This window comes from Aphis gossypii, chromosome 3, assembly GCF_020184175.1.
Source record: "Aphis gossypii isolate Hap1 chromosome 3, ASM2018417v2, whole genome shotgun sequence".
Classification (NCBI taxonomy): domain Eukaryota; kingdom Metazoa; phylum Arthropoda; class Insecta; order Hemiptera; family Aphididae; genus Aphis; species Aphis gossypii.
Genome location: NC_065532.1, coordinates 5,263,108 through 5,289,868, shown reverse-complemented (window position 1 = coordinate 5,289,868; position 26,761 = coordinate 5,263,108). Strand labels below are relative to the sequence as shown.

At 27.4% G+C, this 26,761-nt stretch overlaps 3 protein-coding genes across 6 annotated transcripts in view; 1 reads left to right on the top strand and 2 right to left on the bottom strand.

Moving 5' to 3' along the window:
• Window positions 1-942: 942 nt before the first annotated feature.
• On the bottom strand, window positions 943-8,187 carry LOC114120008 (probable ATP-dependent RNA helicase DDX6). 3 transcript variants are annotated; one of them, XM_050203528.1, is made up of 9 exons: window positions 8,040-8,149; window positions 7,783-7,934; window positions 4,903-5,630; window positions 4,695-4,841; window positions 4,428-4,616; window positions 3,086-3,232; window positions 2,668-3,021; window positions 1,910-2,276; window positions 943-1,794 (listed from the first exon to the last, which is right to left on the bottom strand). In XM_050203528.1, the coding sequence occupies exons 3-9, from the start codon at window positions 5,599-5,601 to the stop codon at window positions 1,304-1,306; spliced, it is 2,394 nt and encodes a 797-aa protein (XP_050059485.1). In that variant the 5' UTR covers window positions 5,602-5,630; window positions 7,783-7,934; window positions 8,040-8,149; the 3' UTR covers window positions 943-1,303. The 3 variants fall into 3 exon arrangements, with proteins under 3 accessions (XP_050059485.1, XP_027837567.2, XP_050059484.1); XM_027981766.2 differs by lacking the exon at window positions 7,783-7,934 and having other exon boundaries at window positions 8,040-8,187; XM_050203527.1 differs by lacking the exon at window positions 8,040-8,149 and having other exon boundaries at window positions 7,783-8,017.
• A 9,563-nt stretch (window positions 8,188-17,750) lies between these two features.
• On the bottom strand, window positions 17,751-22,060 carry LOC114119987 (UDP-glucosyltransferase 2-like). Its single transcript, XM_027981743.2, has 4 exons — window positions 21,214-22,060; window positions 20,082-20,301; window positions 19,750-19,969; window positions 17,751-18,364 (listed from the first exon to the last, which is right to left on the bottom strand). Exons 1-4 carry the CDS (start codon window positions 22,048-22,050, stop codon window positions 18,067-18,069), a joined length of 1,575 nt encoding a protein of 524 aa, XP_027837544.2. The 5' UTR covers window positions 22,051-22,060; the 3' UTR covers window positions 17,751-18,066.
• The window catches only part of LOC114119989 (farnesol dehydrogenase-like), a 26,798-nt gene continuing 19,887 nt past the window's right edge, over window positions 19,851-26,761 (top strand). The window contains exon 1 of one of the 2 annotated variants that reach the window (XM_027981746.2): window positions 19,851-19,999. The gene's annotated coding sequence lies outside the window, so the exon portion shown is untranslated. The remainder of the gene's footprint in view (window positions 20,000-26,761) is intronic. The other variant, XM_027981747.2, reaches the window with a different exon arrangement.

Below are 26,761 nucleotides of genomic sequence, written 5' to 3'. Positions count from 1 at the left end.
GGTACACCTTACACGATTTTACAGTTTTGGCATAGGTACCTAACTTATAACTGTGATGTTAGTCTAAAATTGTTTAACACACAACTCAATACATACAGCTACTCATTCATAAGATTTAAGAAAATATTAAATATATCAAGGCCGTAGCAAGCAAAATATTTTATTGGGGGGGTTGTGTATAAATATGTTATATTATGTAATAAAATAAGAAATTATAAAAATGAACAAACTTTTAATGCAACAAAGCAACTATATACTACATTTCAGGGGGTCTGAACCCTAAAACCCTGCTTGGCTACAGCTTTGAAATATATACTCCTGAATAATTTTCTGTCACATACGTATCTCAATCAAGTTAGGTTAACTTGATTTACAATAATAATAAAGCTTTGAGTTAATAAATTTAAATTTTGTGTACTTTTGTTGATTTTTATACATTTTAACCTAAATTATAATAGTATCAGTTATTGTAGCCACTATTATAACACCAACTATAAACCTGTAGAAACAATGAAAATGGGTTAAACATTCTCTTAACAGCTCAAGTAGCACCTACCAAAAAAGATTAATACACAATGCTCATTGCTCAACTTCTGTAATAGAATTTTCATTTTAAGGTAAATTGTAAATTGTCAAAATCGGCTACTGTGGTTAATTTAGCTTAATTAAAAACCATTAACAAGCTTTTAATTGAATTATCAAGAATCACATCATCAACGATATGTTTGATTTCATACAACAGTAAAAATTAGTAAAACTTATGTTATTATTCATGAATACATACAATTAGAAAGCCATTTACATAATGTATTCTTCTATAGTAAACTCAGCCCATATCAGTTTTAATATGTTAAAATATTAGTAAAAACATCTATTATTTATTAGAGTGGTAATAAATAATAACATAAGATTTTTGATAACTAAATAAAATAGTTTAAAAAATAACTATGGAAATAAAGTATTATTATTGAAATAAAAATAAAAATAAAAAAACAATATAAATTTTTAATTTTCAAAATATCGCTACTTAATTATTTCTTGAATAACATTCTAATATCACTCATAAACAAATCACATAAAGTAAAATCATATAAATAAATGTAAACTAAAGTTTAAACACATCCCAAAATTGCCACATAAAAATATAATTAGAGTAACATTATAATAATATAAAATAATAATAAAACCCATTTCCTAGAATTCTAGTTCAATAGAATATAATATTAATATGTATCTTCTATTATTTATTATAGTAATTTATATTATACTACTTAATTTTTAAAACAATATTAAATCATAAGAGTTAAGAAGAGAAATAATTTAACAAATCAATCATGTTTAGAGGCATTGGAATCATACAAGATTTGTTGTGTGTTTCAATTGTCGATTTTATAAGTTCATCATTTTCAGAAATGAAATTTATCAATTTTATATTATCATTACATTTGGTTACTCTATCTAGATAACAAATAGGATTTATTGGCATATCATAATTTACTATCCAAGCAGCTTGCTGAAATTGACTGCCTTTGATTGGATCTGTGGTGATGAGTATTTTTAAGTTATCAGAAGAAAACATATCAAGGATTTGCTCGCGTTCATGTGCGTTCATTTCCAAATGAAAAAGTGATACAGCATATTCCAATCTTTGTAATGAATTACATAGTTTTTGTGCTCTATCCAAAGTGTTGCAGAAGATGATAGATTTCTGCATTTTAAATGTTTCATTGATTTCGCAAAGTGCATTCATTTTCCATTCATTTTGAATATTTAAATAAAATTGTTTTGGAAGATCTATGAAACACAACAATTTAAAAAGTATTAATAAATCATTAAGAAAATAAAAAAGGCTATACAAAATTATTAATTTATAAATTTTATTAATAGAAATTTATTTATAGTGACATACTTTTAAGCAGGTCATTATCTTTTTCTTTGTCATTTATTATAACTAGAGGATCACGTAAGGTTTCCATGTAAATGTCTAATACGTGATCTAGTGAGTCTGATGTCAATATAGTGACTTGTCTGGTTTTTGTTAACTTTTTCATTATTTCCTCAATTAATTTGATGTAGTTATTAGACAACATCTTTTCAGCTTTGTTGATTACAACTGTTTGAATACATCCAGTACGTAGTGACTTACATGTAATCATATTAGACACTCCCAATGGAGTACCAACAATTATATGTGGAATAACAGACAGTTTTTTTGGAACATTGTCACCACCAATACATATATTAACACCCAAAAAGTCACCAATACTCATAATGATCTATATTAAGAAAAAAAAAATCAATTTAACAATGAAATAATAAAAGTAAAACTATACAGTATGTAACATTCCAAAATTACACTAGTAATTACAATAATTCTCAAGACATCTACATTTTAATATTGAAAATATATTATGAACAATAAAATATGGATTCATCTTTAATTATAAATTAGTATTCAATTAATGACAACCAATATTTTTAAGTTTAGTGATGTAATGCTGAATATTTTTTGAAAACATTGATATAAAAACAATAAATATAGTTAATAGTATTTTATTTAAACTAATTTGGTTTTGCAATTTAAATTTAAATTTTAAATAAGTTAAATAAAAAATACAAAAATAGCTATGGAAATATATATATATATATATTATAGCCATATCATACCTTTTGAATATGTACAGCAAGATCTCGAGTTGGTACTAATACTAATGCTTGACACTCATTTAAATTAGTTTTAATGCGTTGTAGTAATGGTATGGTGAACATCATTGTTCTACCATTACCTGGTTGAGCAAAAACAATTATGTCCCGTCCATTTAGGCAGTGTACAATTGTACGTTTTTGTAAAGTAGTTGGACTAACAAAACCAAGAGAATATATACCACGCAATATATCAATTTTTAAATTCATATCATTGAAGCTACTAATACTACATTCAGAATTACTGGTATTAGCTGATAATTCATTGTGCTGACTTGATTCTGCTTGTTTGGAGCATACATTATCATTTTTTATTGTCTGTAAAGAAAAAAACACATTTTAAAAATATGAACATTTGAAAAGCTTTAAATAGGCAACATACTTGTGAACTGCTTTGCAATAAATTTGTATAGTCATTTAAAAATTTATTTACTTCATTCTTCAATTTGTTTTCCTTGTTTAATTTATTATTCTCTTTTGGTGGTACATTTGTATTACCATTAAAATTTTTTTTAGATTCTTCTTCAACCTTTAATATTTAGAAAAACAAAGATAAATTATTAGAGAATATACCTAATCAAACTCAACTGAAATAAAATAATATTTATTTAGCATTAATTTAATTAGTTTAATTTTGAATAACTGTTTGGCTTTTATTGTATATAAATATATTTTTATTACAGTAGGGTACAGAATAATAGGTTTTTGAAATGCATATAAGTGGGACATGACTTTGTCGCTAAGAACTCAAGTTGTTGCTCATCTGAAATAGTAACACAGGACAGTGCTTAACCAGATCATCATCATTCAATGATTGCGGCCAAACACAATGCCATCTCTTGTAAATTTTACTTAATAGTGGATAGGTATATTGTATATATTTTAATTAAAACTGTTATACAGTGTGATTTCTTTTTTAAGGTAACACTAAATTATTCTATCTAATGACATTGGATTGATATGTGGTTTTCAGAAGGAGATAGGGAAAGCCTAAATACACATTTCTTGATGATTTTTAATTTATATATCTTTTCGTGTGCGCATGTGCAATACAACTTGCATTTTTTAATGGCAATAAATGTTTTGAATACCTAATTAGGATAAATCAATTTTTTTTGATTCAATTTGGTCCTTTTTACCATAGCTCTAAAATCAAAACTGACAAAATGACAACACGATAAAGTTTTGATTAAAACTATTGAATTTTTCAACAATTATCCATGAATTTTATGAACTTTCATGCAATTTTAAATATTTTTTTTTATTATTTTTAGGTTTTCAGATATTATTAAATCATTTAAATTTAATAATAATAATAAAAAAAGAAATACTGATGATTGTTGAAAAATTCAATAGTTTTAATCAAAACTTTACCGTGTTGTCATTTAGTCAAGATAGGTTTTAGAGCTATGGTAAAAAGGACCAAATTGACTCAGAAAAATTCAATTTGTCCGAATTAGGTATTCAAAACACCTGTTGCCATTTAAAAAAATGCAAGTTGTATTGCACATGTGCACAAAGATATACAAATCTAAAAATCATCAAGAAATGTGTATATAGGTATTCCCTACCTCCTCCTGAAAACCGCATATCAATTTGACGTCACTGGACAGAATAATTTAGAGTTACCTTTCAAAAGAATCACAGTGTTTATTGACTATTAGAATTCAAATTAAAATCTAAGTAAATGTACAATTAATATAAAATACATAATATGGACCAACTTGAATATAATGCATTCCTTGTTGCAGTAAAAGCTGTGGTATTTTCAGTAATAAATCTCCAATATTAGCATTGGCATCTGAACGTAAACTTTCTTTGTTTAGAGTTGGTTGAGATGTACTAGCCTCGTCAAGTTTAAATGTTCCAAAGCCAAGATCAATTAAATTTTTTAAATCAAATTTTACATCTTTCTATAAAAAAAACAAGTAATGTTAACATATAAAATTAAATATTAATAACATGTGTTTTGGACAAAGAAAAAACTTTACTTCTATAGGTACTTGGTCTTTTGTAAGTGTATTTATAATTTCAGCATCAAAATGAGTGCTTGTTGTTGCTTTTTGTGTATTCTGTACCTTGTTGTCAATATCAGTATTAATAGATTCCTGATTAACACTTTGACTTTTCAAAATATTCTGTAAAAATAAATTATTAAAATTTAAACATAAAAAAAAGAAAAATAAAAACAATACTAACATCTTCTGTAGGAAAATTTAATATTTCTTGATCAGTCACTACATCATATTGATCCAATAGTTGCATACATTCATCAAGACTGCCATCATTTTTAGTAGACACTGAATTAGATTTAGATGACATTGGTAACTTTGGGTAAGATACCAAATCAATTGTGTCTGATTCAGTAGGAATGTTTTGTGTACTTTGAGAAATAAAAGTTTTAGATTCAACAGGTTGTGCTACTTGAACGTCAATAGAAGTATTGTTACAAAATTCCATATCAAATTTAGGAACATTTGCTTCCAAATCAATAGATAACTCTGACCCCACGTTATTTGTTTGAATTTTATTTTCAACATCAGGTTTTGTTTTCAAATATTTTAGCGGCTCAATCTCAGCACATACTTCCAAATTAGTACACAATTCTGATCCAATGTTACTTGATTGTATTTTATTCTCATCACTTAATTTAGTTTTCAAAATAGATTTCAGATACTTTAGTGGCTCAATTTCAGCCCGTAATCTTCCAATTACATTTTCCAATGATCCTAACATCTCTTTCTTTTTTTCCAGATTAGATATTTTTGCTTTTAATTCCTCTACAGATAAACACTCATTGAGTACAAATACATGTTTTTCTAATAGTTCTTTTTCCGCACGTAAAGATTTTAACTGCTGTAATAAATCATTCTGATTTTTTAATTCTGACTCCATCATAGAAACTGTTTAATTTTTTCAAGAAGTACCTATAAAATTAAATTTTTTTAGAAATAATAGAAAAAATATAGATTAAGAAAATTTGAACAATGAAGTATTTTTTGATAAATCTACATTATTTTTTATTTTTAATCAATTTAATTTTAAATACATACTAACATACATACATGATTGAAATTAAATTATTTTAAGTTGATTGGATTAGAGAAAACGAATACCAATTATTTTTTATAATGTTAGTCTTTCTTAGAAAATTTCACTAACTAGGTATTGCAAAATGTTTTTTTTTTTAATAAATTAATTGGTAGGTTTATATTATAGAATGGTATCTTGTTACATAATTTGGTTCCAATTATTTTAAAATATTTACCAAATGTGAGTTTTTGGATCTATTTATAGTAAAATGGTTTATGTGTATCTTGTGTTTACTCCATGCAATATTGATTGTAATAATTTTTGGATAGATTTTGTTAACAGGTATCACATTTAGTTTTTTACATAAATATATTGTTGAGTACATTAATTGTTCTTTATTAAGGAGTATTTTAATAATTTGATTTTTACATATTACAGCATTATCAAATGCAACACCCCAGCCATATATCATAGCATAATAGATTACTGATTCTAATACTAAGTAAACTTGATGTAAATTAGGCAGTTCTAAAATTTTGTTTAGATTTCTAAATATATAAATCATTTTTCTAAGTAATACTACTAAAACATTTATTTGGTTCTTTCATTTCACATGACTACTGATTTTAATTCCTAAATATTTAAAATTTTGTTCTGTACCTATTTATTGATTAACAGCAATAGTTTATTAAGTGTGCAGTGATAATTGGATGATTGTGAATTTCTATTTTTGTTCCTGTAGGTAAATTGTGATATATTGAGGCATGAGTAAAAAAAACATGTTTTATCTAAATTTGGAAATAAATTATTTTTAGATACACCATTTTTTTATTAGTTTTAAATCTGATTTTATAATATTTCACAAGAGTCACCTCAACATAGCATAACAGTACCATATGCGTAGCAAATTAGTTTTGAATTTTAAAGGTAGTTTAAGTAAGTGTATACCATTATGATACAGTAATATATATCAGGGGGTCAGTATAAAGAATAAATTTATTTATAATGATGATCATTAGTACAAAAAATTATTTATTTATTATATTATTATTATTAGGCATTAAAAATTATATTGAGTGTAGAAAACTCAATTATAAAGGTTCTTGCTGTTATATTTTAAAGATCATTATTAAAATTGCCAAATACTTTGATAATTTTTAAACACATATTATAAAGAAACAATATAAAAACACTATTTTTCATTTAAAATTACTCAAGTTTAATATTTGATCAATTTAAAGAATAGTTAACAAACTACAGATGAGACAATTTTAAAAGTTTTTTTTTATACCTTTGGTACAAAGTAGGCACATATGTCATATGCGATCTATTAACAGATTTTTGGTGTCGTATGCTATCTATAACCAGAATTTTGGTGTCGTATACTGTCTACAAGTAATTATGTTATCTATTGTATTGACAGTAATGACGATTATAGAGGTATATAGGTGTTATGGAAAAAATATGAAAGTAAAGTATGGAATCAGAGCTCGTAAAATGATCAATCTTTCTTAAATATAATTGCAAGAAGAATGGTAGAGATTGTCAATAAAAAAATGTTTTTGAATATTTTTTTAGGATATAAAAAATTAAAGAAATATGAACAACTGTCAACTAAAAGACTATTGAGCAGATTAGTAACGTATGTTAATAGATTATATATAATATAGATTTGTTTGATAGATAGCATACAATACGTATGCCTTAAGTAATATTATAACATGATAGGTATTTCCCTAGATTTTTCTATTTTTATTTAAAATTAAAATAATAATCAATCAAAGAATATCTTAATAAGAAAAAAAAAATAAGATTAGTTAAATAAATAATACAAATTTTGTATAATTTATAATTTGAAATACTCAAGTTGTCATTATTCTTCCTTATTTAGTGGTTTTAACAACCATTAAGCTGAAAAAGATTGATATTAAATTGACAAGAATACAATTCATTACTAAATTATAGACAGGTTAGGGGTTTTTAGAAAAATATATGATTTTTATTTTGGTAACAAAATTGGAGACCAGACAATATAGAGGTACTTACAGAAACGTTTTTATTTGTTTGTGATGTAAACTGCAAAAATTGAATTTCTCAGGGTCAGCAGAGAATATGAGAACGGAATTATGAAATAATGAAACAAGTAACAACACTAACAACCTTCAACCCAGTACTGCGACACAATAAATACGAATCGTCTTAAACATGTTATAACTTAGTAAGTTATATTATCACTGTACTTTAGAGTATAATATTATAGTATGTGGAGTGGGCTCAGTAGTTTGCTATGGCCTATGACTAACCTGTATGCTAACTCTGGCCTCTGCTACCAGTTTGGTTGTTTTTGTTTTTAACGAACACCGTGAAATAGAATGACTAATCGTCAGACGTCAATAATTAATAGCTAAGAATCAAGATATCAAATAATAATATTATTATTTACTATCACATCGTGTTTACTATTAATATTATTTAGGTAGTCTTAGCTGATAACAATACTCGCAGGGTGGCCACGTCACATAACTGAATATGCTATACGTAGTTTTAGGTGAATGTAAAAATTTATTCATTCTGTATTTTGTTTAACTGAACTGTTTTGAGTGTTATTAATTTTAGTAATTTACAATAAAAATTTTAAATTTTAAGAACTAACTTGTAAAATGTAAGGAATTAGTTTTTTTTCATTATTTTAAATATACATGGTTCTTATTTTTTCTTTTATATCGACTTTAAAATTGTATCATTTGCGTCCTACTTATGTTTAAAACTAAGGGGCATCCTATGCCTACGTCATTTAATCCATTTTGAGGATTTTAATTTGTTACTTAATTAATTGTTATTTAAGCCCAATATTACAAATTGTGAAGTGTTAACTGTTAACTCTCAAGAACCCATTAATGGATACTCGGCATAGGCGTAAATTAAAGGAACACACAGACCCAAGTACGCAACACAAACAATTTGCTTTACATTTTTTTTTATTTATATGTTAAATTATTTTAGCTATTTCGATTGAATTGATTTACTGAAAATCCAATGTAAAAAAAAATTATTACTTTAAAAGTTTAAACAAAACTCTTGTCATTATGAGTTTGTCACACTTCGCAATAATAGATTAATATATCAGGTAACTAAAATATACTTAATTATGTACTGAGGTATGTTAATTATAATTATAATATTTTTCTCTATTGAATGCGTCCATATTCAACGATGAAGAAACATTACATCACTGATATTGTCCACTAAAATGTATTATATGGACCATGAAACCTACTTGTACCTATACCTAGGTATTCATATTTTGTTTTAATCACGATATTCATGTTTTACATTTAACATCTTTTCACAGAAGTGTTCAATTTTTTTAAAAATATTTTCTTCCCTATTCCTAAACGTATTTGGTCAAAGCATAATTATTAATTAATAATATGCTATGCTGTTGACTTCATCAACGCGATTAATAAAATCTAGAAACAATATTTTTACAATTATTTGTATATAAGTATACTAAGTTGGTAACTGGTAAGTTTATAAGCTATGGTATATACCAGAAGTATAGACAGTAGATATTTATATAATTGAGCGTAATGACGTAATAATTATTAGACATTATGATTACGAAATGATTTTGTTGATTATCTATTGGTATGAATTAATATTATGTGTAATTATATTTAAAATTAAATTCCTATTTTTACTTGTATACGCATATATGATATAGCCGATATAGGTATAGTCTTCATAAGATGGTTTTGCTTAGTCATTTTTTAAATTAATCATCAATGCAATATCGGATGTAAATTCTATGTTACGGCTGTATACGAGTAATCAGTAAGTACCTCCTAAAATTATTTTATATAGTAATAATCATAGAATAAAATATGCAATGAAGTCATAATATAGTTACTGATACTCGTCTAATATGCTACTTACCATTACTTCGTTGGTGTAGGTAAAAAACGTTTACTGATTAATAACAAATTAACAACAATATTAATAACAATTTATTACTAAATAATTTAATTTATTAATTTACCGTTGTCAAGTACCTACTTTATAATATTTCAATACGTCATTATTTATTAATTTATTATTATTCATTATATACTATTTTTACATCATTCCAGAAAACTTCTAATAAATCTTGTTGGGTATTAATGGATCGCCACCATTCTTCTATTAATTATCGGTCTAACAAATCTGTCGCTCTTCGGGTTTTAATTCCGTATTTAGTTTTAACATGTCTCCATATACACTCCATCGTTTGTGTTTGGGTGTCCGTTGTAGGATCAACAAAAAACTCGGAATGATTGACGGTTTCGTGATGATGAACTATATCTTTTAAGGTACTATATGCTCCCCATTGATCTGAATAAATAATTGATCCTAGTTCTATTTGATTTTGTATTATTGGTAATAACTAATAAATTTGCCTTATCTCTTTTTTCCACTTTAAAAAATCTTCTTTCTATAACTCCATCAATATTTTTACAACACATACCAAAAATCCATGGACCTTGAATGCGAGTACCATAATTTTTTTGTGTCGAATGATCATCAATATTGTCAGTATCACTTGATAAATTGTCATTTACATTTGGAATTATATCTCCATTTCTCAGTCGTCCTCTAATATATTTACGCTTGCTTTGAAATAGTGAATCGTCAATTTGAACAATTTTCCCTGGACCACCCATTTTCTTACGTTTATCAAACATTACAACTGCTACGTCATCTTTACTTAAATTATTCCAATTTAATATTGTATTACGAGTTTTTGTTGTAAATTTTTCGATTATTGAAACTGGTATTTGATACACCCAATACCAAACTAATTTAATAATTTCATTTAATGCTAAATCACTATTACTTTAATCATTTTTATCGTAATATGTAAAAAAAGGATTTTTTTTTCTTAAAAAATGATAAGTTTGACAACCTTTTTTTGACATCGTAAATAAGTAGTTTTTAATAAAATAAATCACCATTTGAGTCTCTTTTTTGATATTCTTTCAACGTGCCTCCACAAATAACACCATCTTTTAATTTGGAACAACTACCAAGTTCTAGGAGCAAGTTTTTCTCTTGAAGATAATTAACTCATGTTTCCTCATTACATATTAAATGCCCGTACAAATAGATTATTTTTTGTTTATTTTAAAATAAAAAAACAAACAGTAAAACTCACAACGAATAGGACACAACATAGACCAAAATAATATATTATCTAAAAGTAAGTTATCATGGGCCTTGGTGGATCAGATATCATAATGGCTATTAAGCTATAATTTTGTACATCTGTTATAATATGTTATTTATCTTAATGAGTCAAATGTACTTTCCTGTAATAAAATGAAATAAAATAAAAATAACTACGGTAGGTATCATATTAGACTAGTACCTACATAGTTACTTACCTAACCTTTTTTTATAGTAGGTATTATAGTTATCTTAATTATGCATATAGGTGCTCTATTTATCATTTATATTTGGTTAAGATGTTTAATATTATCATGCAGACGTGTTATGGCTTTTATCTGATTATTAAGTATAGTAAGACTAAAACTAAAATATATTCGATTTTATGTGAGTCATTACTCATAAACTCGTAGCATAATATTACAATAGTACCAATCTCGAATACCGAGTAGGAATCTATTCATAAATTTAACATTATTTAGATGGACAACTTTTGTAGGCAATTTAAAAATATTAAATTATTAGCGACTCTTACAGATCGAAGTGCACTTTTTGTGTTAAAATGACATGGGAAAATAAATAATTACCGTAAGTGCTTACCATAAGTTAGTGTACCTATTGTATTTTTATATTGATTATTATTTTGTTTTGATGTTATCATTGTGTGTTTATTTTGTGTATGCGTAACATGGTAAGTTATTGATACACCTAATACCTACATAGATTTTAATAATAGGGATAGATCTAGTTTAGGTAAGTCAAAATTAAAAATTCCCGGTACTTACTTTTATGATTCGGAAAAATTAACAAAGAATAACTAAGGAAAAACGGTAAATTTTGACTAAATCGATTTTGTTTTTTTGATGTAACTCAAAAACAAATAATTGTAAAAACTTGAAATTTTCACCAAATCTGTTTATTATTATTTTCTATTTACAATAAGATTTTCAAAATATTTCACTTATTTTAAGGCTATTAGCATTTAAAATATTCGTTTTTGTTTCGTTTTATTTTTATAAATATCGATGACATTTTTTTGGCTTAGTCAAAATGCTTGAAAATGTAATACAAAGCTCATAAAAGTTGTTAATTTCTCAATTTAAAAGATTGAAAATTTATATTAAGTGAGTATATTAAACACAATATTTATTTCTAAGTGTTTAATGTAAGAATTTTAACAAAAGTCATAAAAATTGCGAAAATAAGTAAATTATTTTGTTGTTAGAAATTCACAAACGATTTTGTTTTTATACCTATAATGATTTAAAAAATTAATACAAGTTTCTAATTAGTTTTAAACTTATACTTAAATAAAATAGTTCTATCGGAAAGCTAAATTTTTTATGAGCATTTAAAGGCCAAATGTTAATGAGATTCAATATTCAACTATATAAAATAATTATATTATATCTTTATATCTATTAATTATATCTCCTCAAATAAATTTTCAATCTATTGTTTCCTTCAATAAAAAAAAGATGGCCAAGTGGGTAATGCTTTGCTGTATAGTGTATAGTAAGTATTAAGTAAAAAAATATTTTAACTTGTTGATATAGTTAGGCTAATGGACCATTTCCGTTCAGAATCGTTTTTCATACCTATTCAATGATACATTATTGAAATCAAATTTTACAGATTTATAATTGTGACCTACTTAACATTTAAAGTACAGCTAATCAGCGGTAGGTACTCATTTGCCTTCCTTTTATTTTATTTTCCAATTTATATTTATAGTCGGTAAGTAGTTTGAACTTCAATATGAAATAATATCAATGCATTTGTTCGTGTAGTTATTTACAGTCCACTTGTTAGAGTACAAATATTAACTTATTATTAAGTTATAACTATATAATGATAATAAAATAATGTTTTTTTCTATAATGTGTATTACTATTGTGTACTTTATGACTATATTTTCAAACCCTAGAGGTTTTTTAAACTAATACTTAAAGTTACAGTGGTGAATATAAACTTTTGTTTTTTAAATGAAAACACAATTTTTCACTATAAGCCGTTAAGAGACTAATTTTTTTCAACATTTTGATGTACCTAATTTAACATTTAAACGAGTAGTATTTCTGTCATTCAAATGTTTATTTTAAGAATAATAGTCCAATAGTGCTTGCTTTACAAAAATTTAAAGTATAGGTGTAATATCGGGTCTGGTGTAGTTATAATATACTTACATCATTTTTATAAACAACAAAATATTGATGTTTGGTATATTAATATTGATTACTAAAATTTTCAAATTATAGTTTCTTCGTCTTCCAAAATTATTATTGTTTGTATACAATATTATACAACACTACAACTATCATTGTACCTATAAGGTGTGATGAGATAGTTTTCACCGTATTTTTACCAAGCCATTATTACCAACAATTTATTATTCTCCTGTATTTATCAGGAGTATCGGGAGATAGGTATAAATAGGTCATCGAAATAAGAAAAAATACATTCTTTATCATCATTTTACAGGATGATTTTCATTTGATATTGTCACGTCTAATACTTTCAGAAAATGTTTTGTTTTAATTAAAAAAATTTTGATACGCCTAATATGAATATCGGTAGTTTTGAGGAATGGCAAATTGTTTTTCTTTTGTGTATGTGTAGAAGAGTATATTTACTCCTAACTTTGTATTTAAAACTCAATATGATTGTCACTATTTGCATTAATAGAGTTGAGTTTTGATCTAGTAAGAAGGACGAAAAATATTTTGATTTCTTAACAGCGATTGAGACATTCTGTAGAAGTGAAAGGTGAGAAATGAAATACTTGTTTGGTGCTCTCTGATTACTATTTTAGTATTTTTATTATTGATCATATTGTAGTTGACGACTTTTTTTTTAACTACATTAATAGATGTATGCATAGTGGCATGGTGCATATTATTTTAGAAACATTTCATTATTCAAGGAAAAATGAGTACTTTTATGCAATTCGTTGAAGCTGCATCTATTCTTTATTAATTCAAAATTTTAGTTTTAATTAAGATATTATTTTTTTACTATTAACTAGCTGTTTATAATTGATACATAGTTAGTAATTAAATATTATTAATTTAATTTTAATTTTAATTTTTAACCAACTACTAACTAGTGATCATTATTGATTATTATATTATATACCATGTCGATTGATTTATGACTGAGAAATATTTATTAAAATTAACAGTACTTAAAGTAAACATCAGAAAGTAAAGATAGAGTGAGCGTACTTCTCAATTATCTACACGATACTTAAAAGACAATATTTTAAAAGAGGGTCAGCCACAATAAATGTTGCCTTGTATAAGCTTATTAAAATTATATTATATTTATCAAAATAATTTTAAGTAAAATTAATTTTTAACTATTAACTATTAATATATAAAATATTAAGTACAATATAAGTTTAAGAGTGGCAAAATATAAAAATATGTACATATAAGTGTAAACAATGATCTTTTTATTTAAATGGGCAGTGTTGTGTACAATTTAAGATGTACCTCAAACCGTATAGTATCACGAATTGATTACCTAAGGCTACAATAATTGGTCGCTAAGATGGTGATTTAAAAAATATTTAAAAATATTTTTAGGTATTATGTTATTATACTATATTTATATAGGTAATTTACAATTTTCATATTGCACAAATATAAAAATACAATCGGTTACGCGGTTTTTTTCATTTAAAATGATTAAAATATTAGATTACCTGCTAGGTATATTTAGTTTCATTATAATTTATAATAAATTGAATTAAAGTTGAAGTTTGAAATTATTGATTCTTTCTTTTAAAAATGCACATTAAACATAATAAATATCGTTTAGGCAAAGATTTACTGAGGCTTAACCGTGGTTCAGATTTATTTCTACTATAGTAATTCTATATTTGATATTTTATTCTTTTATTGATTATTTACTTTGTATATTATTATCTGATATCTCGTGCATTATTTAATAGTTCAAATATTGTTATTTTATTGTATATTTTATTTAATTCTTTCTGCTCTTAATCTGTATACAGTAAAAATTTTGTGTCTATAAAAATCGAGAATTAACTCACTACATTCTTTCTAAAAAAAAAAATGTATATTATATTATCTTGTTTCATTTTCAAAAAGTAAAATAATAATTCTAAATTAACTTTCATTTTTCACACCCTTCCTTAACCAATAAAATATAATAAGTCTTAAAGTGATAAAAAGTGATAAGTTAAATTATTAACAACACAATTCTGAATTATAATATTTATAATCATTTAATTTATTTTACAATGTTATTTAAAATATATTCTTTTTTCATTATTAAGATAATTCATACATAAAATGTCTGTATCATACATAGCTAAATGAATAATTTCAAGTGAAAATAATTTTTTTTTAAATTCTATATGATACCATGCCTTTGTTTCTATTCAAGCACTGTGTTTGAGATAAATTGACGGTTGATACTACAGATTGATATAATCTGTATTTTATAGTAGACACGAATATTATATTGGTAGAAAATATTTATACTGATCCATGAAAATTTATTGAATTACTAAAATTGTTATAAATTTAATTTATTTTTAAAATATTTTTTTGGCAGTCTTAAAATAATTGTTATTGGTTTAGAGGCTTGAGCTGCAAAAGCACTCTATTCTATTTAGACCTATTAATAACACAAAACACGGTAGTACCAATAGGCCTAATGTATCTATTACATTACAATTCAAAGAATATAATATAATTTGCAGTAAAAAAAGCTAAAATTCCATATAATTTTTATTTAATTTGATTAAACTTTTAATTTCTTTTTATAAAAACATTTACTTAATCATAATTTTCAAAGATTATTGATATTTAAATATATGTTTACAATGTACACTGCATAAATCTGCAAGTGCAGTTAGCACGCACACACCTGCGTCCTGCATAATATACAACTTACAAGCTTAATGTCCATTTCCTGTACCTGGGCCAATATCGGTTACATAATATTTACTCATCCAGTTTTCAACCCTTTTTTTAGAGTCAAGCATGGCTCCGGGTGACATTTTGGATTTCCCGAAGTCTAGGTTTTTGTTAGCGACGCAGTAAGGCTGCGCTACTGCAAACTCCTTAGTGTCTTGACCGTAAAGAGCACCTTCCAGGCATTTTCTAAGTAGCTGGGCAGATGATGAAGGACTTCTGATTAGATCCGACTGTACATCTGTATCACCGCTAAGGATAAGGAATTTTCGATTTTTTGACGATTCTGAAGCGAACCGACAGACGCCTAGGGGCGGGTACACCATGACCGCATCTTCAAGTGCTTTGTCCCAGTCCTCATACCGGTTGGATGTGTTGAGTGAAGAGTCCGTTTCCGCCGCTATCACTGCCTCTGCGGCCTGGTATGATGATGAAAATCCCGTTGCATCGCAATTTCTCGGCTCAGGTACATTGTGTTCCGATAATATCCGTTTCATGTCCTCGTCGTAGCTGCAGTCATCTTCGTCGTCCGCTGAAGAACATGAAAACGCTCCATTGCTGTAGATTGGCACATACTTAAGACATTCGTGTACGTAGTCAGGATATTCCGCCATATCGCTGGTCATAGATTCCGACGACGACATGACGACGTGATGACTAACACACGACTTCAATACCCGTTGTCAGAACCCCAGCATATAGTGGGGCTAATGGTTTTTTATTAAGTGATGACCGTAGTCATAGCGACAATAACGACGTGCGTGCGTGTAATGATTTATTATCGTTGGATAGTTAAGTTTGGTTAAATAGAAATCTAGATAAAAAATTATAGTTTTGAAAATCCAGAGCAAAAATATTTGAGAATTCTTTACTTGTTGGCATAGGAATTAGGAGGGGTATACCCAAGCAGGATTTGACTAAGACCCTCCCTAACCCCAAGTACCTGTTAATAAATAGGCAGTACATACCAATAATTAATATTCTTTTGGATTTGATAATCTAAGTTTAAATTTCTCCAATTTTATGGTATTTTTTTGTATGTACAGTATAAACTATTAAAAAAAATTTGTTCAATTAGTATAACATAGTGAACGATATTAATATATAAAATAACTATAGTTAACGTATATATGTTTTACAATTTACCTATATCTACTGTTAAGTAGTTATATTTGTCTATTATTATGCGCGGTTGACCTTACTGTAGCATAGGCGTTATTGTTAACTGGTAAAGTATAACAATTACTTTTATTGCTGTTACTTGAGTTCATATATTAATAATTAAAAAACTTCTGTAGATATTTGACCAAATGTCGAAAGGGTTCATTCTTTCTCCTTTTTTATGTTATACATTTTATAACTTTAGATAATGTTTTATTAGTTTTTGGTTATAATAATTAATTATATTTTGATTTAAATCTAATTTTTATTTTTATAACAATCAACAAACATATATTATTTTATTTTATATTAAATACTTAATGAATTTATACTTCAAATTGTGAACTTATGCCACCCTAAAACAAACTTGTTTGTGGGGCCCATTATCTTCTTAAAGAATAAAAAAATCATGAAAATAAAAATATTGATCTCAAATTTTTAATTTCAATAATAATAATTTTTTTTGAATAAATACATAAGATGAATAACAAGTATATCAGTTTTTTTTATAAGTAATATTATCTCAAATAAAAATATTATATTCTGTATGTGCAAAACATGAATATAATTAGAGAACCAAATATAATATAACGAATTTAATTATACTACAATATTGTATAAACTATAAATTTTAATGTATAGTTCAAACTAAATACTATTTGGAATATCACAAACATATTATGAATACTTGTTTAAATACTTAAATATTACTTGTCTTATAAATAATATAACATAGAATACAAAGTTTTACAAACAAAAAGATTTATATACGTAATTTACAATTATAAAAACAATATTTCGTCCAGTAGTTTAAGAAAGTTAAAAACTTATTTGATTAATTGGTAAACATTATATACAAACAAAATATAATTAAAATATTCTTAATTGAACGTCACGCATCGATGGGAATATTAACGATTATTGTTAATTTCATCGTACGAATAAGGGAACTATAATACCTAATACGAGATCGAGGAATTCGACACCATGATAATATTATTATGGATTAAAATTATTCAAATCATTCACGTTTTACTTTGACATCTCGCAAATGATTCGAAATTTTTGTAATTATAACACACGCAGCATATTTAAAAATATTGTAGATTACGAGAACGGCGAAGGATATGCAAGCTAACGTGAAAGCCATCACGTCCAACAGGTAATATTGATACCACGTCAGATTGAGCGCGCAAGACTTCAAGTGTGGTGCTCCGTGGTGACGTAGGACATACTCCGTCCAGTAAACGACCAACGATTCCGGCGACATGGGTCGATCTTTAAATATTTTCATGGCGTTTTTAGCGTTCTCCGAGTATCTATACGTACGTATATGCAATAATAAAAATAATAATGATTAAGATTTATATAAAGTATGCTTATTATTACAATTGTATTCAGATTGCGAGTGAGAATTATTTTTTTCCATATTTTTATATGTTTGAGACGAAAGCACATAATATTAATCGCATATTTCTGCATAATAATATGTTAAGTTGAACGTACTATAATCATTATAGTATTTAAGAAAACGGTTTAATAAATAGTTTTTCTAACTACGCAAGTAAACCAATAGATTCGTGATAGCCGAAGATGTTTTAAATATTTGTAAATTTAAGTAAATTCACGTTTTATTAATATTGTTTCTACGTTTCTGTATAAATAAACTAGTTTTCCTAAATCGGTAAGCTTTTTAAATATATGTATTAATATATATTCAATTAATTGAAAATTTTCTGGAGAAAATATTTTCATACTATAGAATCAAACAAATCTAAAAAGTACATACTTAATATGCACATTTATTTTTTTTTATAGGAAATTGAAGTACAAAGTTGGACGTAATTAAATGTTTATCAAAATGAAGAAAACACTTGAAAGTTGTACGCCACGGATTTTTACATTTTATAAACTAAGGTATTTTATAGTCATTTAAATTAATATATTATAACTAAACTTCTGCCTAATTATACCAAGAATCTATTCACACCATTCTACGGTAAAACGATATTGATTTAAAAGTTAATAATCACAACAAATGATATAAGTGTATTATATACTGTAATAATAATTAGAAATTAATCGTAAAATGAATGCAAAGTTTTCAGTTAAAAACATCAATCTATTACAGTACGTCAGTACTTAATATACTCATAGTAGAATAAATAACAAAATAAATAATAATAAATAATAATACGAGTAATAATAGTAATATCAAAAAACATATTATGAAATGTAGTTATCAGTAATAAGGTACCTAGGCTGGCAGTATAGGTGCTCATAGGTAACATTTTAGGGGGGGGGGGATCAAAATAAAATAATTCTCAAGTGTAAGGTAATAAAGATAATAATACTATTATAGTATTATGTTAATATTTATTAAGCTACACGTTTTTAATATTTTTTATCCAGGGGGGGCAAGTGCCCTATTTTGCCCTCCCCAATGGACGCCCATGGTTGGCAAAATGTCTTCTCTCAGAATCGTTTTTTGTGTTCAAGAGAATGATATATCGTTGAATTTATTAAAAAACATACACTACAATGATTTAATCAGTAAAGCGCTGGTTACCCACTTCTCTTTTTTTGCATTTAATTCTGGTGTTTATTTTATTATTATTATTACAGAAACCCGCAGGGGTTCGTAAATTTAATAAATCGTGGACGTTTTATCAATATTTTTTTCCACTCATAGTTTTTAACTTACTTTTTGTTGTTGAGCAGTTCCAAGACGTTTTTCAAAAATGAATCTTCAGTGATGGACAGCAGGTCCATAGAAATAGCCATTCCGGCATTGACCAGGTTGTCAATGTTTCTCGCCTGGTCACCGATTAAAGGAAATCCAAGAACTGGAACACCAGCATCCACGGTTTCGTATAGCCCAGATATACCTCCGTGACTGATGAATAGTTTCACATTGGGGTGCACTGCAACAAAGTTTTATCATATTTAAACAGGTATCAAACCATTTATTTATTGTAAGTTTGGCAATTTGAGTTGACGTGATGTAAGAATGATACTATATGTTTTATTATTTACAAAGTATATCACGTTGGGGAAGCCATTGTTTCATCATCATATTTTCCGGTTTGTCGTCCATTTCGTCTTCGTATTTCAATAACACTCTTTGAGGAACACGAGCGAGCGCTTTTATTAATCCTTTTTTTACGCTTTCCGGTATCGTAGACATTTTTACGGTAGAACCAAATGTAAAATAAATTACTCCATGAGGTGATTGTTCGATAAATTCTAATACATCCTGTAGTCACGAAATAATATTTATTTATTAACAATGGTAAACAAAATAAAGTCTACATTATTAGTAATTATGATGATATTATATTGTAGTAAGGGGCGTAATAGTGGCGTGAATAAGAAGTTGCCCGCTGTTAATAATTTGTTTAAATAATATTTTGAATGAAAAGATACTTCATTATTAAAAATTTACAATCAAAGCTAAAGGCATACAGTAGAATAAAAAAAAAGTAATTCAAAAATATAAGTTAGTGATAGTTACATCTATAAACTATACTATTAATTATTATTTAAACTATTGACTAATGACCATTAGTGTACCTATGTTTGTATCGAAGTAGAAGTAGGTAGGTAAATAGAAGATGAAACATAAGTTCATCTCTGTATTTTTAAAGTTGTTTTTATTTTTAATCTCACTATACTAATTATATATTATAAATACAGTTGAACTTTTATATACGTATGACGTATCGTTTTAAACAGTAAGACTATTATTTATAGAAATAATAAATCTTTAGAATCAACAAGCAAATAATATTTACATCAATTTATTATAATACAACGATACTTTATGACTTGTCGAAACTATAATAAGTGCGAGCGAGCGCTAAATTTTGATTTTTATGACAATTTTGAAAAATTCAAATAATTTTTTTGACCAGTACTCCGCAGTTAATTGCGGTTCAAAAGATGCAATAGATTAACAAACTGTGCGTACCAAAGACTGAAATCTCTTATTGATTAGGATATATTTATACTTAGAACGTAAAAGACCCAAGCCCGTGAAAAAAATTATACTATTAATAATAAATTACGACGGTCGTTGGCCGATTTTTTTGTAATACCCATACGATAATATAATATATTTTCTACTGCGATCACGGAATAAAATAACAACAAACGTCAATATACTCACTTTTGGCAAAACCTTGGCCGCCTTCAGATGGATTCCACCCACGTCGATGACGTTTCTGGGCACCGGACTAGGGGCGTCGCTAATGAAATGCCTGTTGACGAACACCAGGGACGGCGGGACGGGATCGACCAGGTCGTACTCCTTCGGAGGTCCGGTGTACCTGAGCTGGAACTCCTTGTACCGTTGCACGGCCGATCCGTACACCTGTAGCGCCGCGTTGGTCAGCCTCTGCCCGAACGTCGCGGGTACGGCGTGCCCGGTCATCAGGTTGGAAACGACCGCTGGGTTGGACACGTGACCGGTGATGGTGCGCTCCAAGAACGCCACCACCGGCAGCGGTGTAACGTAGATGAGCGGCAAACCGAGCCGGGCGGCTACGTACGACATGCACTCGGACCAAAACGATTCGATGATGACCGCGTCGAAGCCCGTCGAGTCGCGGAGAAGTCGTTTCATTTCCGCGTGGCTGTAGATGGCGTCGCACTGCGACCGACCCATCTCTACGTACGCGCCGTACGTCCAAAACGGGTTGCGGAAGTGGTCCAGAAGGCCGACTATGTCCAGGTCCAGGCCCACCGGAAACCCGGTGGATATGTCCACTTCCGTGTAATTGGCCCGGTCGCCGTCCAAGAATGGCGTGAATGCGGTGACTGCGTGCCCGTTGTCTACCAGTGCCCCGATAATGCCGCTCATGAAATTCCAGTGGCTCCGGCCGCCCACCGTCTCCACGGCCAATATCCTCGCGCATCTCGCGGGAACGGGACCCGGAAATCCTCCCGCGGTCATGGCCAGGACCGTCACCAATGTCGTCGCAGAAGCGCCCGATACCGATAGCATTTTTCCGATGGGTTCGTACTCGTTATATTATAATAAAATATTATTGTCTATTCCCGGAAACGTGTGCGGCGTTGGCGATTTCCCGTGTGAAATTTAAAAAAAATCAAATTCAATCACAGCGACGATGGTCGGAAGTTACAGGTATTTATATTTGTTTATAATACGATAAATTTAATGTCGAATATTTCCGGTTGCGGTCGATGCGTGCGTACGATGATGACGTCGTGTAGTAGTGGTTAGCGGCACGGTGCCATCGGCTCAGTGGTGTGCGAATCGTACGAGGGCGCCGTTTTTAAACCAGTCGAGCGCGTCTGTTAATATTAGAAATTGCCATCATCGCCGGCGCTGTTAATCTATCACATTAATCATGTTTTTGAAGCTGAAATATGTATACCAATTACATATTATAGTGTACACAGGTACTTCTGTGTAGTATAACACTTCAGGTGGCGATAAGAGTGCACAATACGAAATATTGTTGCGATTTGCCAACTACGTATTCTATTCCAACACTTAAAGTTCGAGTATTTTGCTATATATAAAATATATATTTGTTGTGTTATGAATTTACGATTTACCGGTATTATAATACGACCTTATCGTTTTATGCTAAAATCGCGGTCGTTGAACTCTTTAACACGCGGATAACAGATCGTGGAAAATAACGTGATAGATATTTATAATAAGTGTTTTGATATTTGATTTTTGTTTTTGTTTTTTCACGCGTCTCAGACTATCTAATTCGACTCAACTATTATATTGATATAACGGTGTATGATAAATGATAATAAACAGTGGTACTTATTAATATGGTCGATATACAGATAATAAGAATGCTTACCAAAAGGAATTGAGAGTAACGATTTTCGAAATGTGTTAAAACATATATTATTTAGAACACGTCGGTTTACATATAAAACGTTTAAGAAACGTAAACGTATATGTATACTATCTACCATTATTATATATTGAATCATGTAGTATATTTATAGCGTATTGAAAGTTATAAGTTTTGATTTAAAAACGGTGTTTAAAAAAATTACATTTTTTATACTTAGTTTTGGCTACGGGTTAGATTAAATGACTATATTCCATATTCGATAAGCAAGGATATTGTAGATTTATGTATAAATATTTTAAATAGACCAATTGCTTTAGTTAACGATTCATTATACAATAATATATAATATTATAGTATATCATTGATTATACAATCTTACAAATTAAAAAAATAATGATAATAAATAATACTTTATTTAAGTAGTTTTTATAAATTATAATTTTTTTTTTCAAATAAAGAAAAATAAAGCATAATATATTTACTTATAAAACAGGAATTTCAGCACATAGTATACTAATATACATTTTTTCACATACTTAATATATGTATACTGTATAATACTAATAATATTGGTTTTTATAATTTTTTACACATTATATTTTGTTATAACATAACATAGGATAGTTCATTGAGGGTTCTCTACTTGCTTCATATAAGTTGGTTGGAATTATTTTATAATTTGTTATGTATTTTTTTAATAATCTTTACCTAATGTGTTATTAATAATTTTATAATATCAACAAAGCCTAAAGATATAATATTATAGCTATGATAAAAGTAGTACATTTTTTATTCCTAAAGTAGTTATAAATAATAGCGTAGTCAAGATGTCTAAAAGGAGGTGTGTAATAAAAATACGTTACTAAATTAAATTTGTACAGTTTTACTATAGATAAAAGGTAATTTTTTTACATATTATACTTATGATCAGAGATAAAATTAAATATATCGTACTTAAATGAATAAGGTATTAATAACTTTTTATTTGTAATAATTTATTACAAACAACTTAAGGAGTATCTTAAATTTTCGTACAATAAGGTATACTTACATATAATACATTATAATATTATATTATAACTGCGTTAAAGTTCAATCTAAAACTTTCATTCTCCTAGGAATTTTTTTTTAACAAAAGCAATCGATATTGATTTTTCTACATTATCATATTTTAATTCGTATTTATTTATAGAAGCTAGGGCTAAACCATTCAATCTTTATTCATTCATTGTATCTCTTAAATATGTTTTTTACTATTGAAAATTGTACAGCAGTAGTATAAAATATCGTATATTATCGTCCATTCAACTTGGACGGCTTGCATTGTCGCGATCAACATGAACGGTAGCTTATGTTTGTAATCTTCCAACCAAAGCTATAGATAATAAATACAATTTATATCAATACACTATTTTTATCACCATATATTAATTATCAGTGGTGGCTCGTGCCTAGGTGTGCTGGTGTGCGTACACCACATAAATTAATACAGATAAAATAGTAAAAATATATTTTTAATTTTTAACACAATTTTTATATCATTTAAGCTTAAATATAATATTTATTGTATAATATTGTATTAATCAAAAAAGATTATGTTTGCTTATATACCCGAATATGATATTACTCCTATAATTTATTTAAGTTATAATAAATACACATAATTTGGTGTGCAGCTCATTCAGAACACCGTTTGTCAGTGTAAACGTATTATGTCATTGAGTGGGGGGTTGGCAAAAATTAATGAGACCGTGGTGTGCAGCAATCGCTGCACACGCGGCGCTCCATATCGGTTATAATTTAAATAAGTCAATCGTATTTCGACGAATTGATTTCATGTATAATTTTTTTTGTTAATTAATACAATTAACGCATATTATTAGATATTATGTTCGTAGGTATATAAATTATTTTCTTAAACTTGGGGTATAAATATTTCAATATATTTATATCGAACCATAATAATATTTTAGATAGATTTAATTTATTTTTCTAATAAACTTTTATAAGAATTGCACTTGCATACCACCCACTCTGAACACCACGAGCTGCCCTTGTTAATTATATATCATATTATATTTATATTATCATAGGTATACTGATGTATCTACTTACATACTTGTCAATCAGAGGCAGAAGCAGGAAAAAATTTGGAGGGGGGGGTTGAAAAAATTAGAATTTTTGAAGGTTCATAATTGAGAATAACTACGTTTGAAATTAATTATCCATTCATTTCGGAAGGAGTTTGACCCCCCCCCCCTGCGCCCGCCGTTGTTGTCAATAAATGTACTGTTATAGTCTGTAAAAAAACACGACCGATGAGAGGGAAGGGGGGAAGGAGTGGCCCTTCTGGCTGCCGTTAGCTACTTTTCTAATTTAGAAATACTCGGTATAAAATTTGAAGTTCCAACAATACTATACACTGAATTAAAATCTCATGAATAAAACTGGAAAGTTGTTACATATTTTGCATGTTTTTGTTGGGCTATATTAGAATATATATTGCCAAGTGGACTAGAATTTAGTTTAAACAAACAACCAAAAAAAAATTAAAAGTTTATAACGCTTATTTTGTGATTTTAGATTCTGAGCGGAGTGAAATATGTATTGATTTTACAATGTAGTGTTTTTTTTTGTGAATGTGTATACGATTAGTAGTCGATAAAATACTTCGATTTTCAATTTTGAGGCTGGTTTTGCATAGAAAATGTTGAAAAGAGATTAAAAGTTCCCTATATTAATTTTTATAATCGGAAAAATCCAAAACTTAATGAGGAGAAAACGGGAATTTTTACGCTAATCTAATTTTTGATCAAATCAAGTTAGGTTGTTATTTCCTATATACAATCAAATTTTCAAAATACTTTGAATATTTACATAATTATTTGAAATTTTCAATTTTTTTTTCTATGAATATCGATAAAAGATCATTCACTGAGTAAAAATTTAATTCAGATATATCATTGAATTCAAATTTGACACACCTATAATAGTGACCCAATCGAAATGCCTAATGTACAGCTGAGCAGAACACACATTTATTTACCTTTTTTTTTTGTTTTATATTTCTTAATTTTACAATTGTTTAGAGTATACTTGATGATTAAGACATTAATAAATTGAAAATTTATGTACCTATACATACATTTTGATAGATCTTAATATTCATATTTTTGGTGTTAACCAACAATATTTATATTATGGTTTATCGTTCTCAAATTTGCTACGTTATATTTATACATATAATATTATATATCTAGTTTATAATAGTTATAATATTATAAGAATAAGTTTATTCAAGTATAATCTTTAATTTAATTTATTTATTATTTAAGCTATTTTAGAAATTATGTTTCAAAAATGTATAAATTTAGTTAGTTATATTAGGTATACTCTCTTTTTTTGTAACTTTAAGAGTATAACTATAAAGCTAGATCAAACGTATTCAACTCTCTTAAGGATATTAACTCTGTAATAATTAACTTTTCATAATTTCATAAAATCTTTATTTTAAAAAATAAGTGCATATTTTTAAGTGCATAAATCCAAACATATTAAGTACTTTTTAAGAGTATTAAGTTCCGAGCCTTACTTATTGGTTAAAACGAAATTAAAATGTTTTAATTCTGACTAGTTTTAGTATATAAATTCCATAGTTTTTGACGTTGATAATTTTCAAAAATAATTTGAATCACAAGTACTGATCAAATAATTGACTACTTATTATTAAAAGTATTATATCACCAGAACTTAATATTATAAAATGTACTGTGTGTATCTATAATATTATCGTATGTGTACTATAGCTTTATCATTTAAAGCTTATATTACGGTCATTGAACCCATGGTGGAATGCCATTGATATTAATA

What these genes read in the sequence shown, in the direction of transcription:
- LOC114120008 (XM_027981766.2), bottom strand. Translation starts at nt 5,601, where the DNA reads ATGATGGAGTCAGAATTAAAAAATCAGAATGATTTATTACAGCAGTTA. An exon ending in AAGACCAAGTACCTATAGAA is followed by an intron (nt 4,617 to 4,694) that starts GTAAAGTTTTTT and finishes TTTTTTTTATAG; the next exon opens with AAAGATGTAAAATTTGATTT. An exon ending in TTGCTGTACATATTCAAAAG is followed by an intron (nt 2,277 to 2,667) that starts GTATGATATGGC and finishes TTCTTAATATAG; the next exon opens with ATCATTATGAGTATTGGTGA.
- LOC114119987 (XM_027981743.2), bottom strand. Translation starts at nt 22,050, where the DNA reads ATGCTATCGGTATCGGGCGCTTCTGCGACGACATTGGTGACGGTCCTG. An exon ending in TCCCCAACGTGATATACTTT is followed by an intron (nt 19,970 to 20,081) that starts GTAAATAATAAA and finishes ACTTTGTTGCAG; the next exon opens with TGCACCCCAATGTGAAACTA. An exon ending in GAACTGCTCAACAACAAAAA is followed by an intron (nt 18,365 to 19,749) that starts GTAAGTTAAAAA and finishes ACGTACGTATAG; the next exon opens with ATACTCGGAGAACGCTAAAA.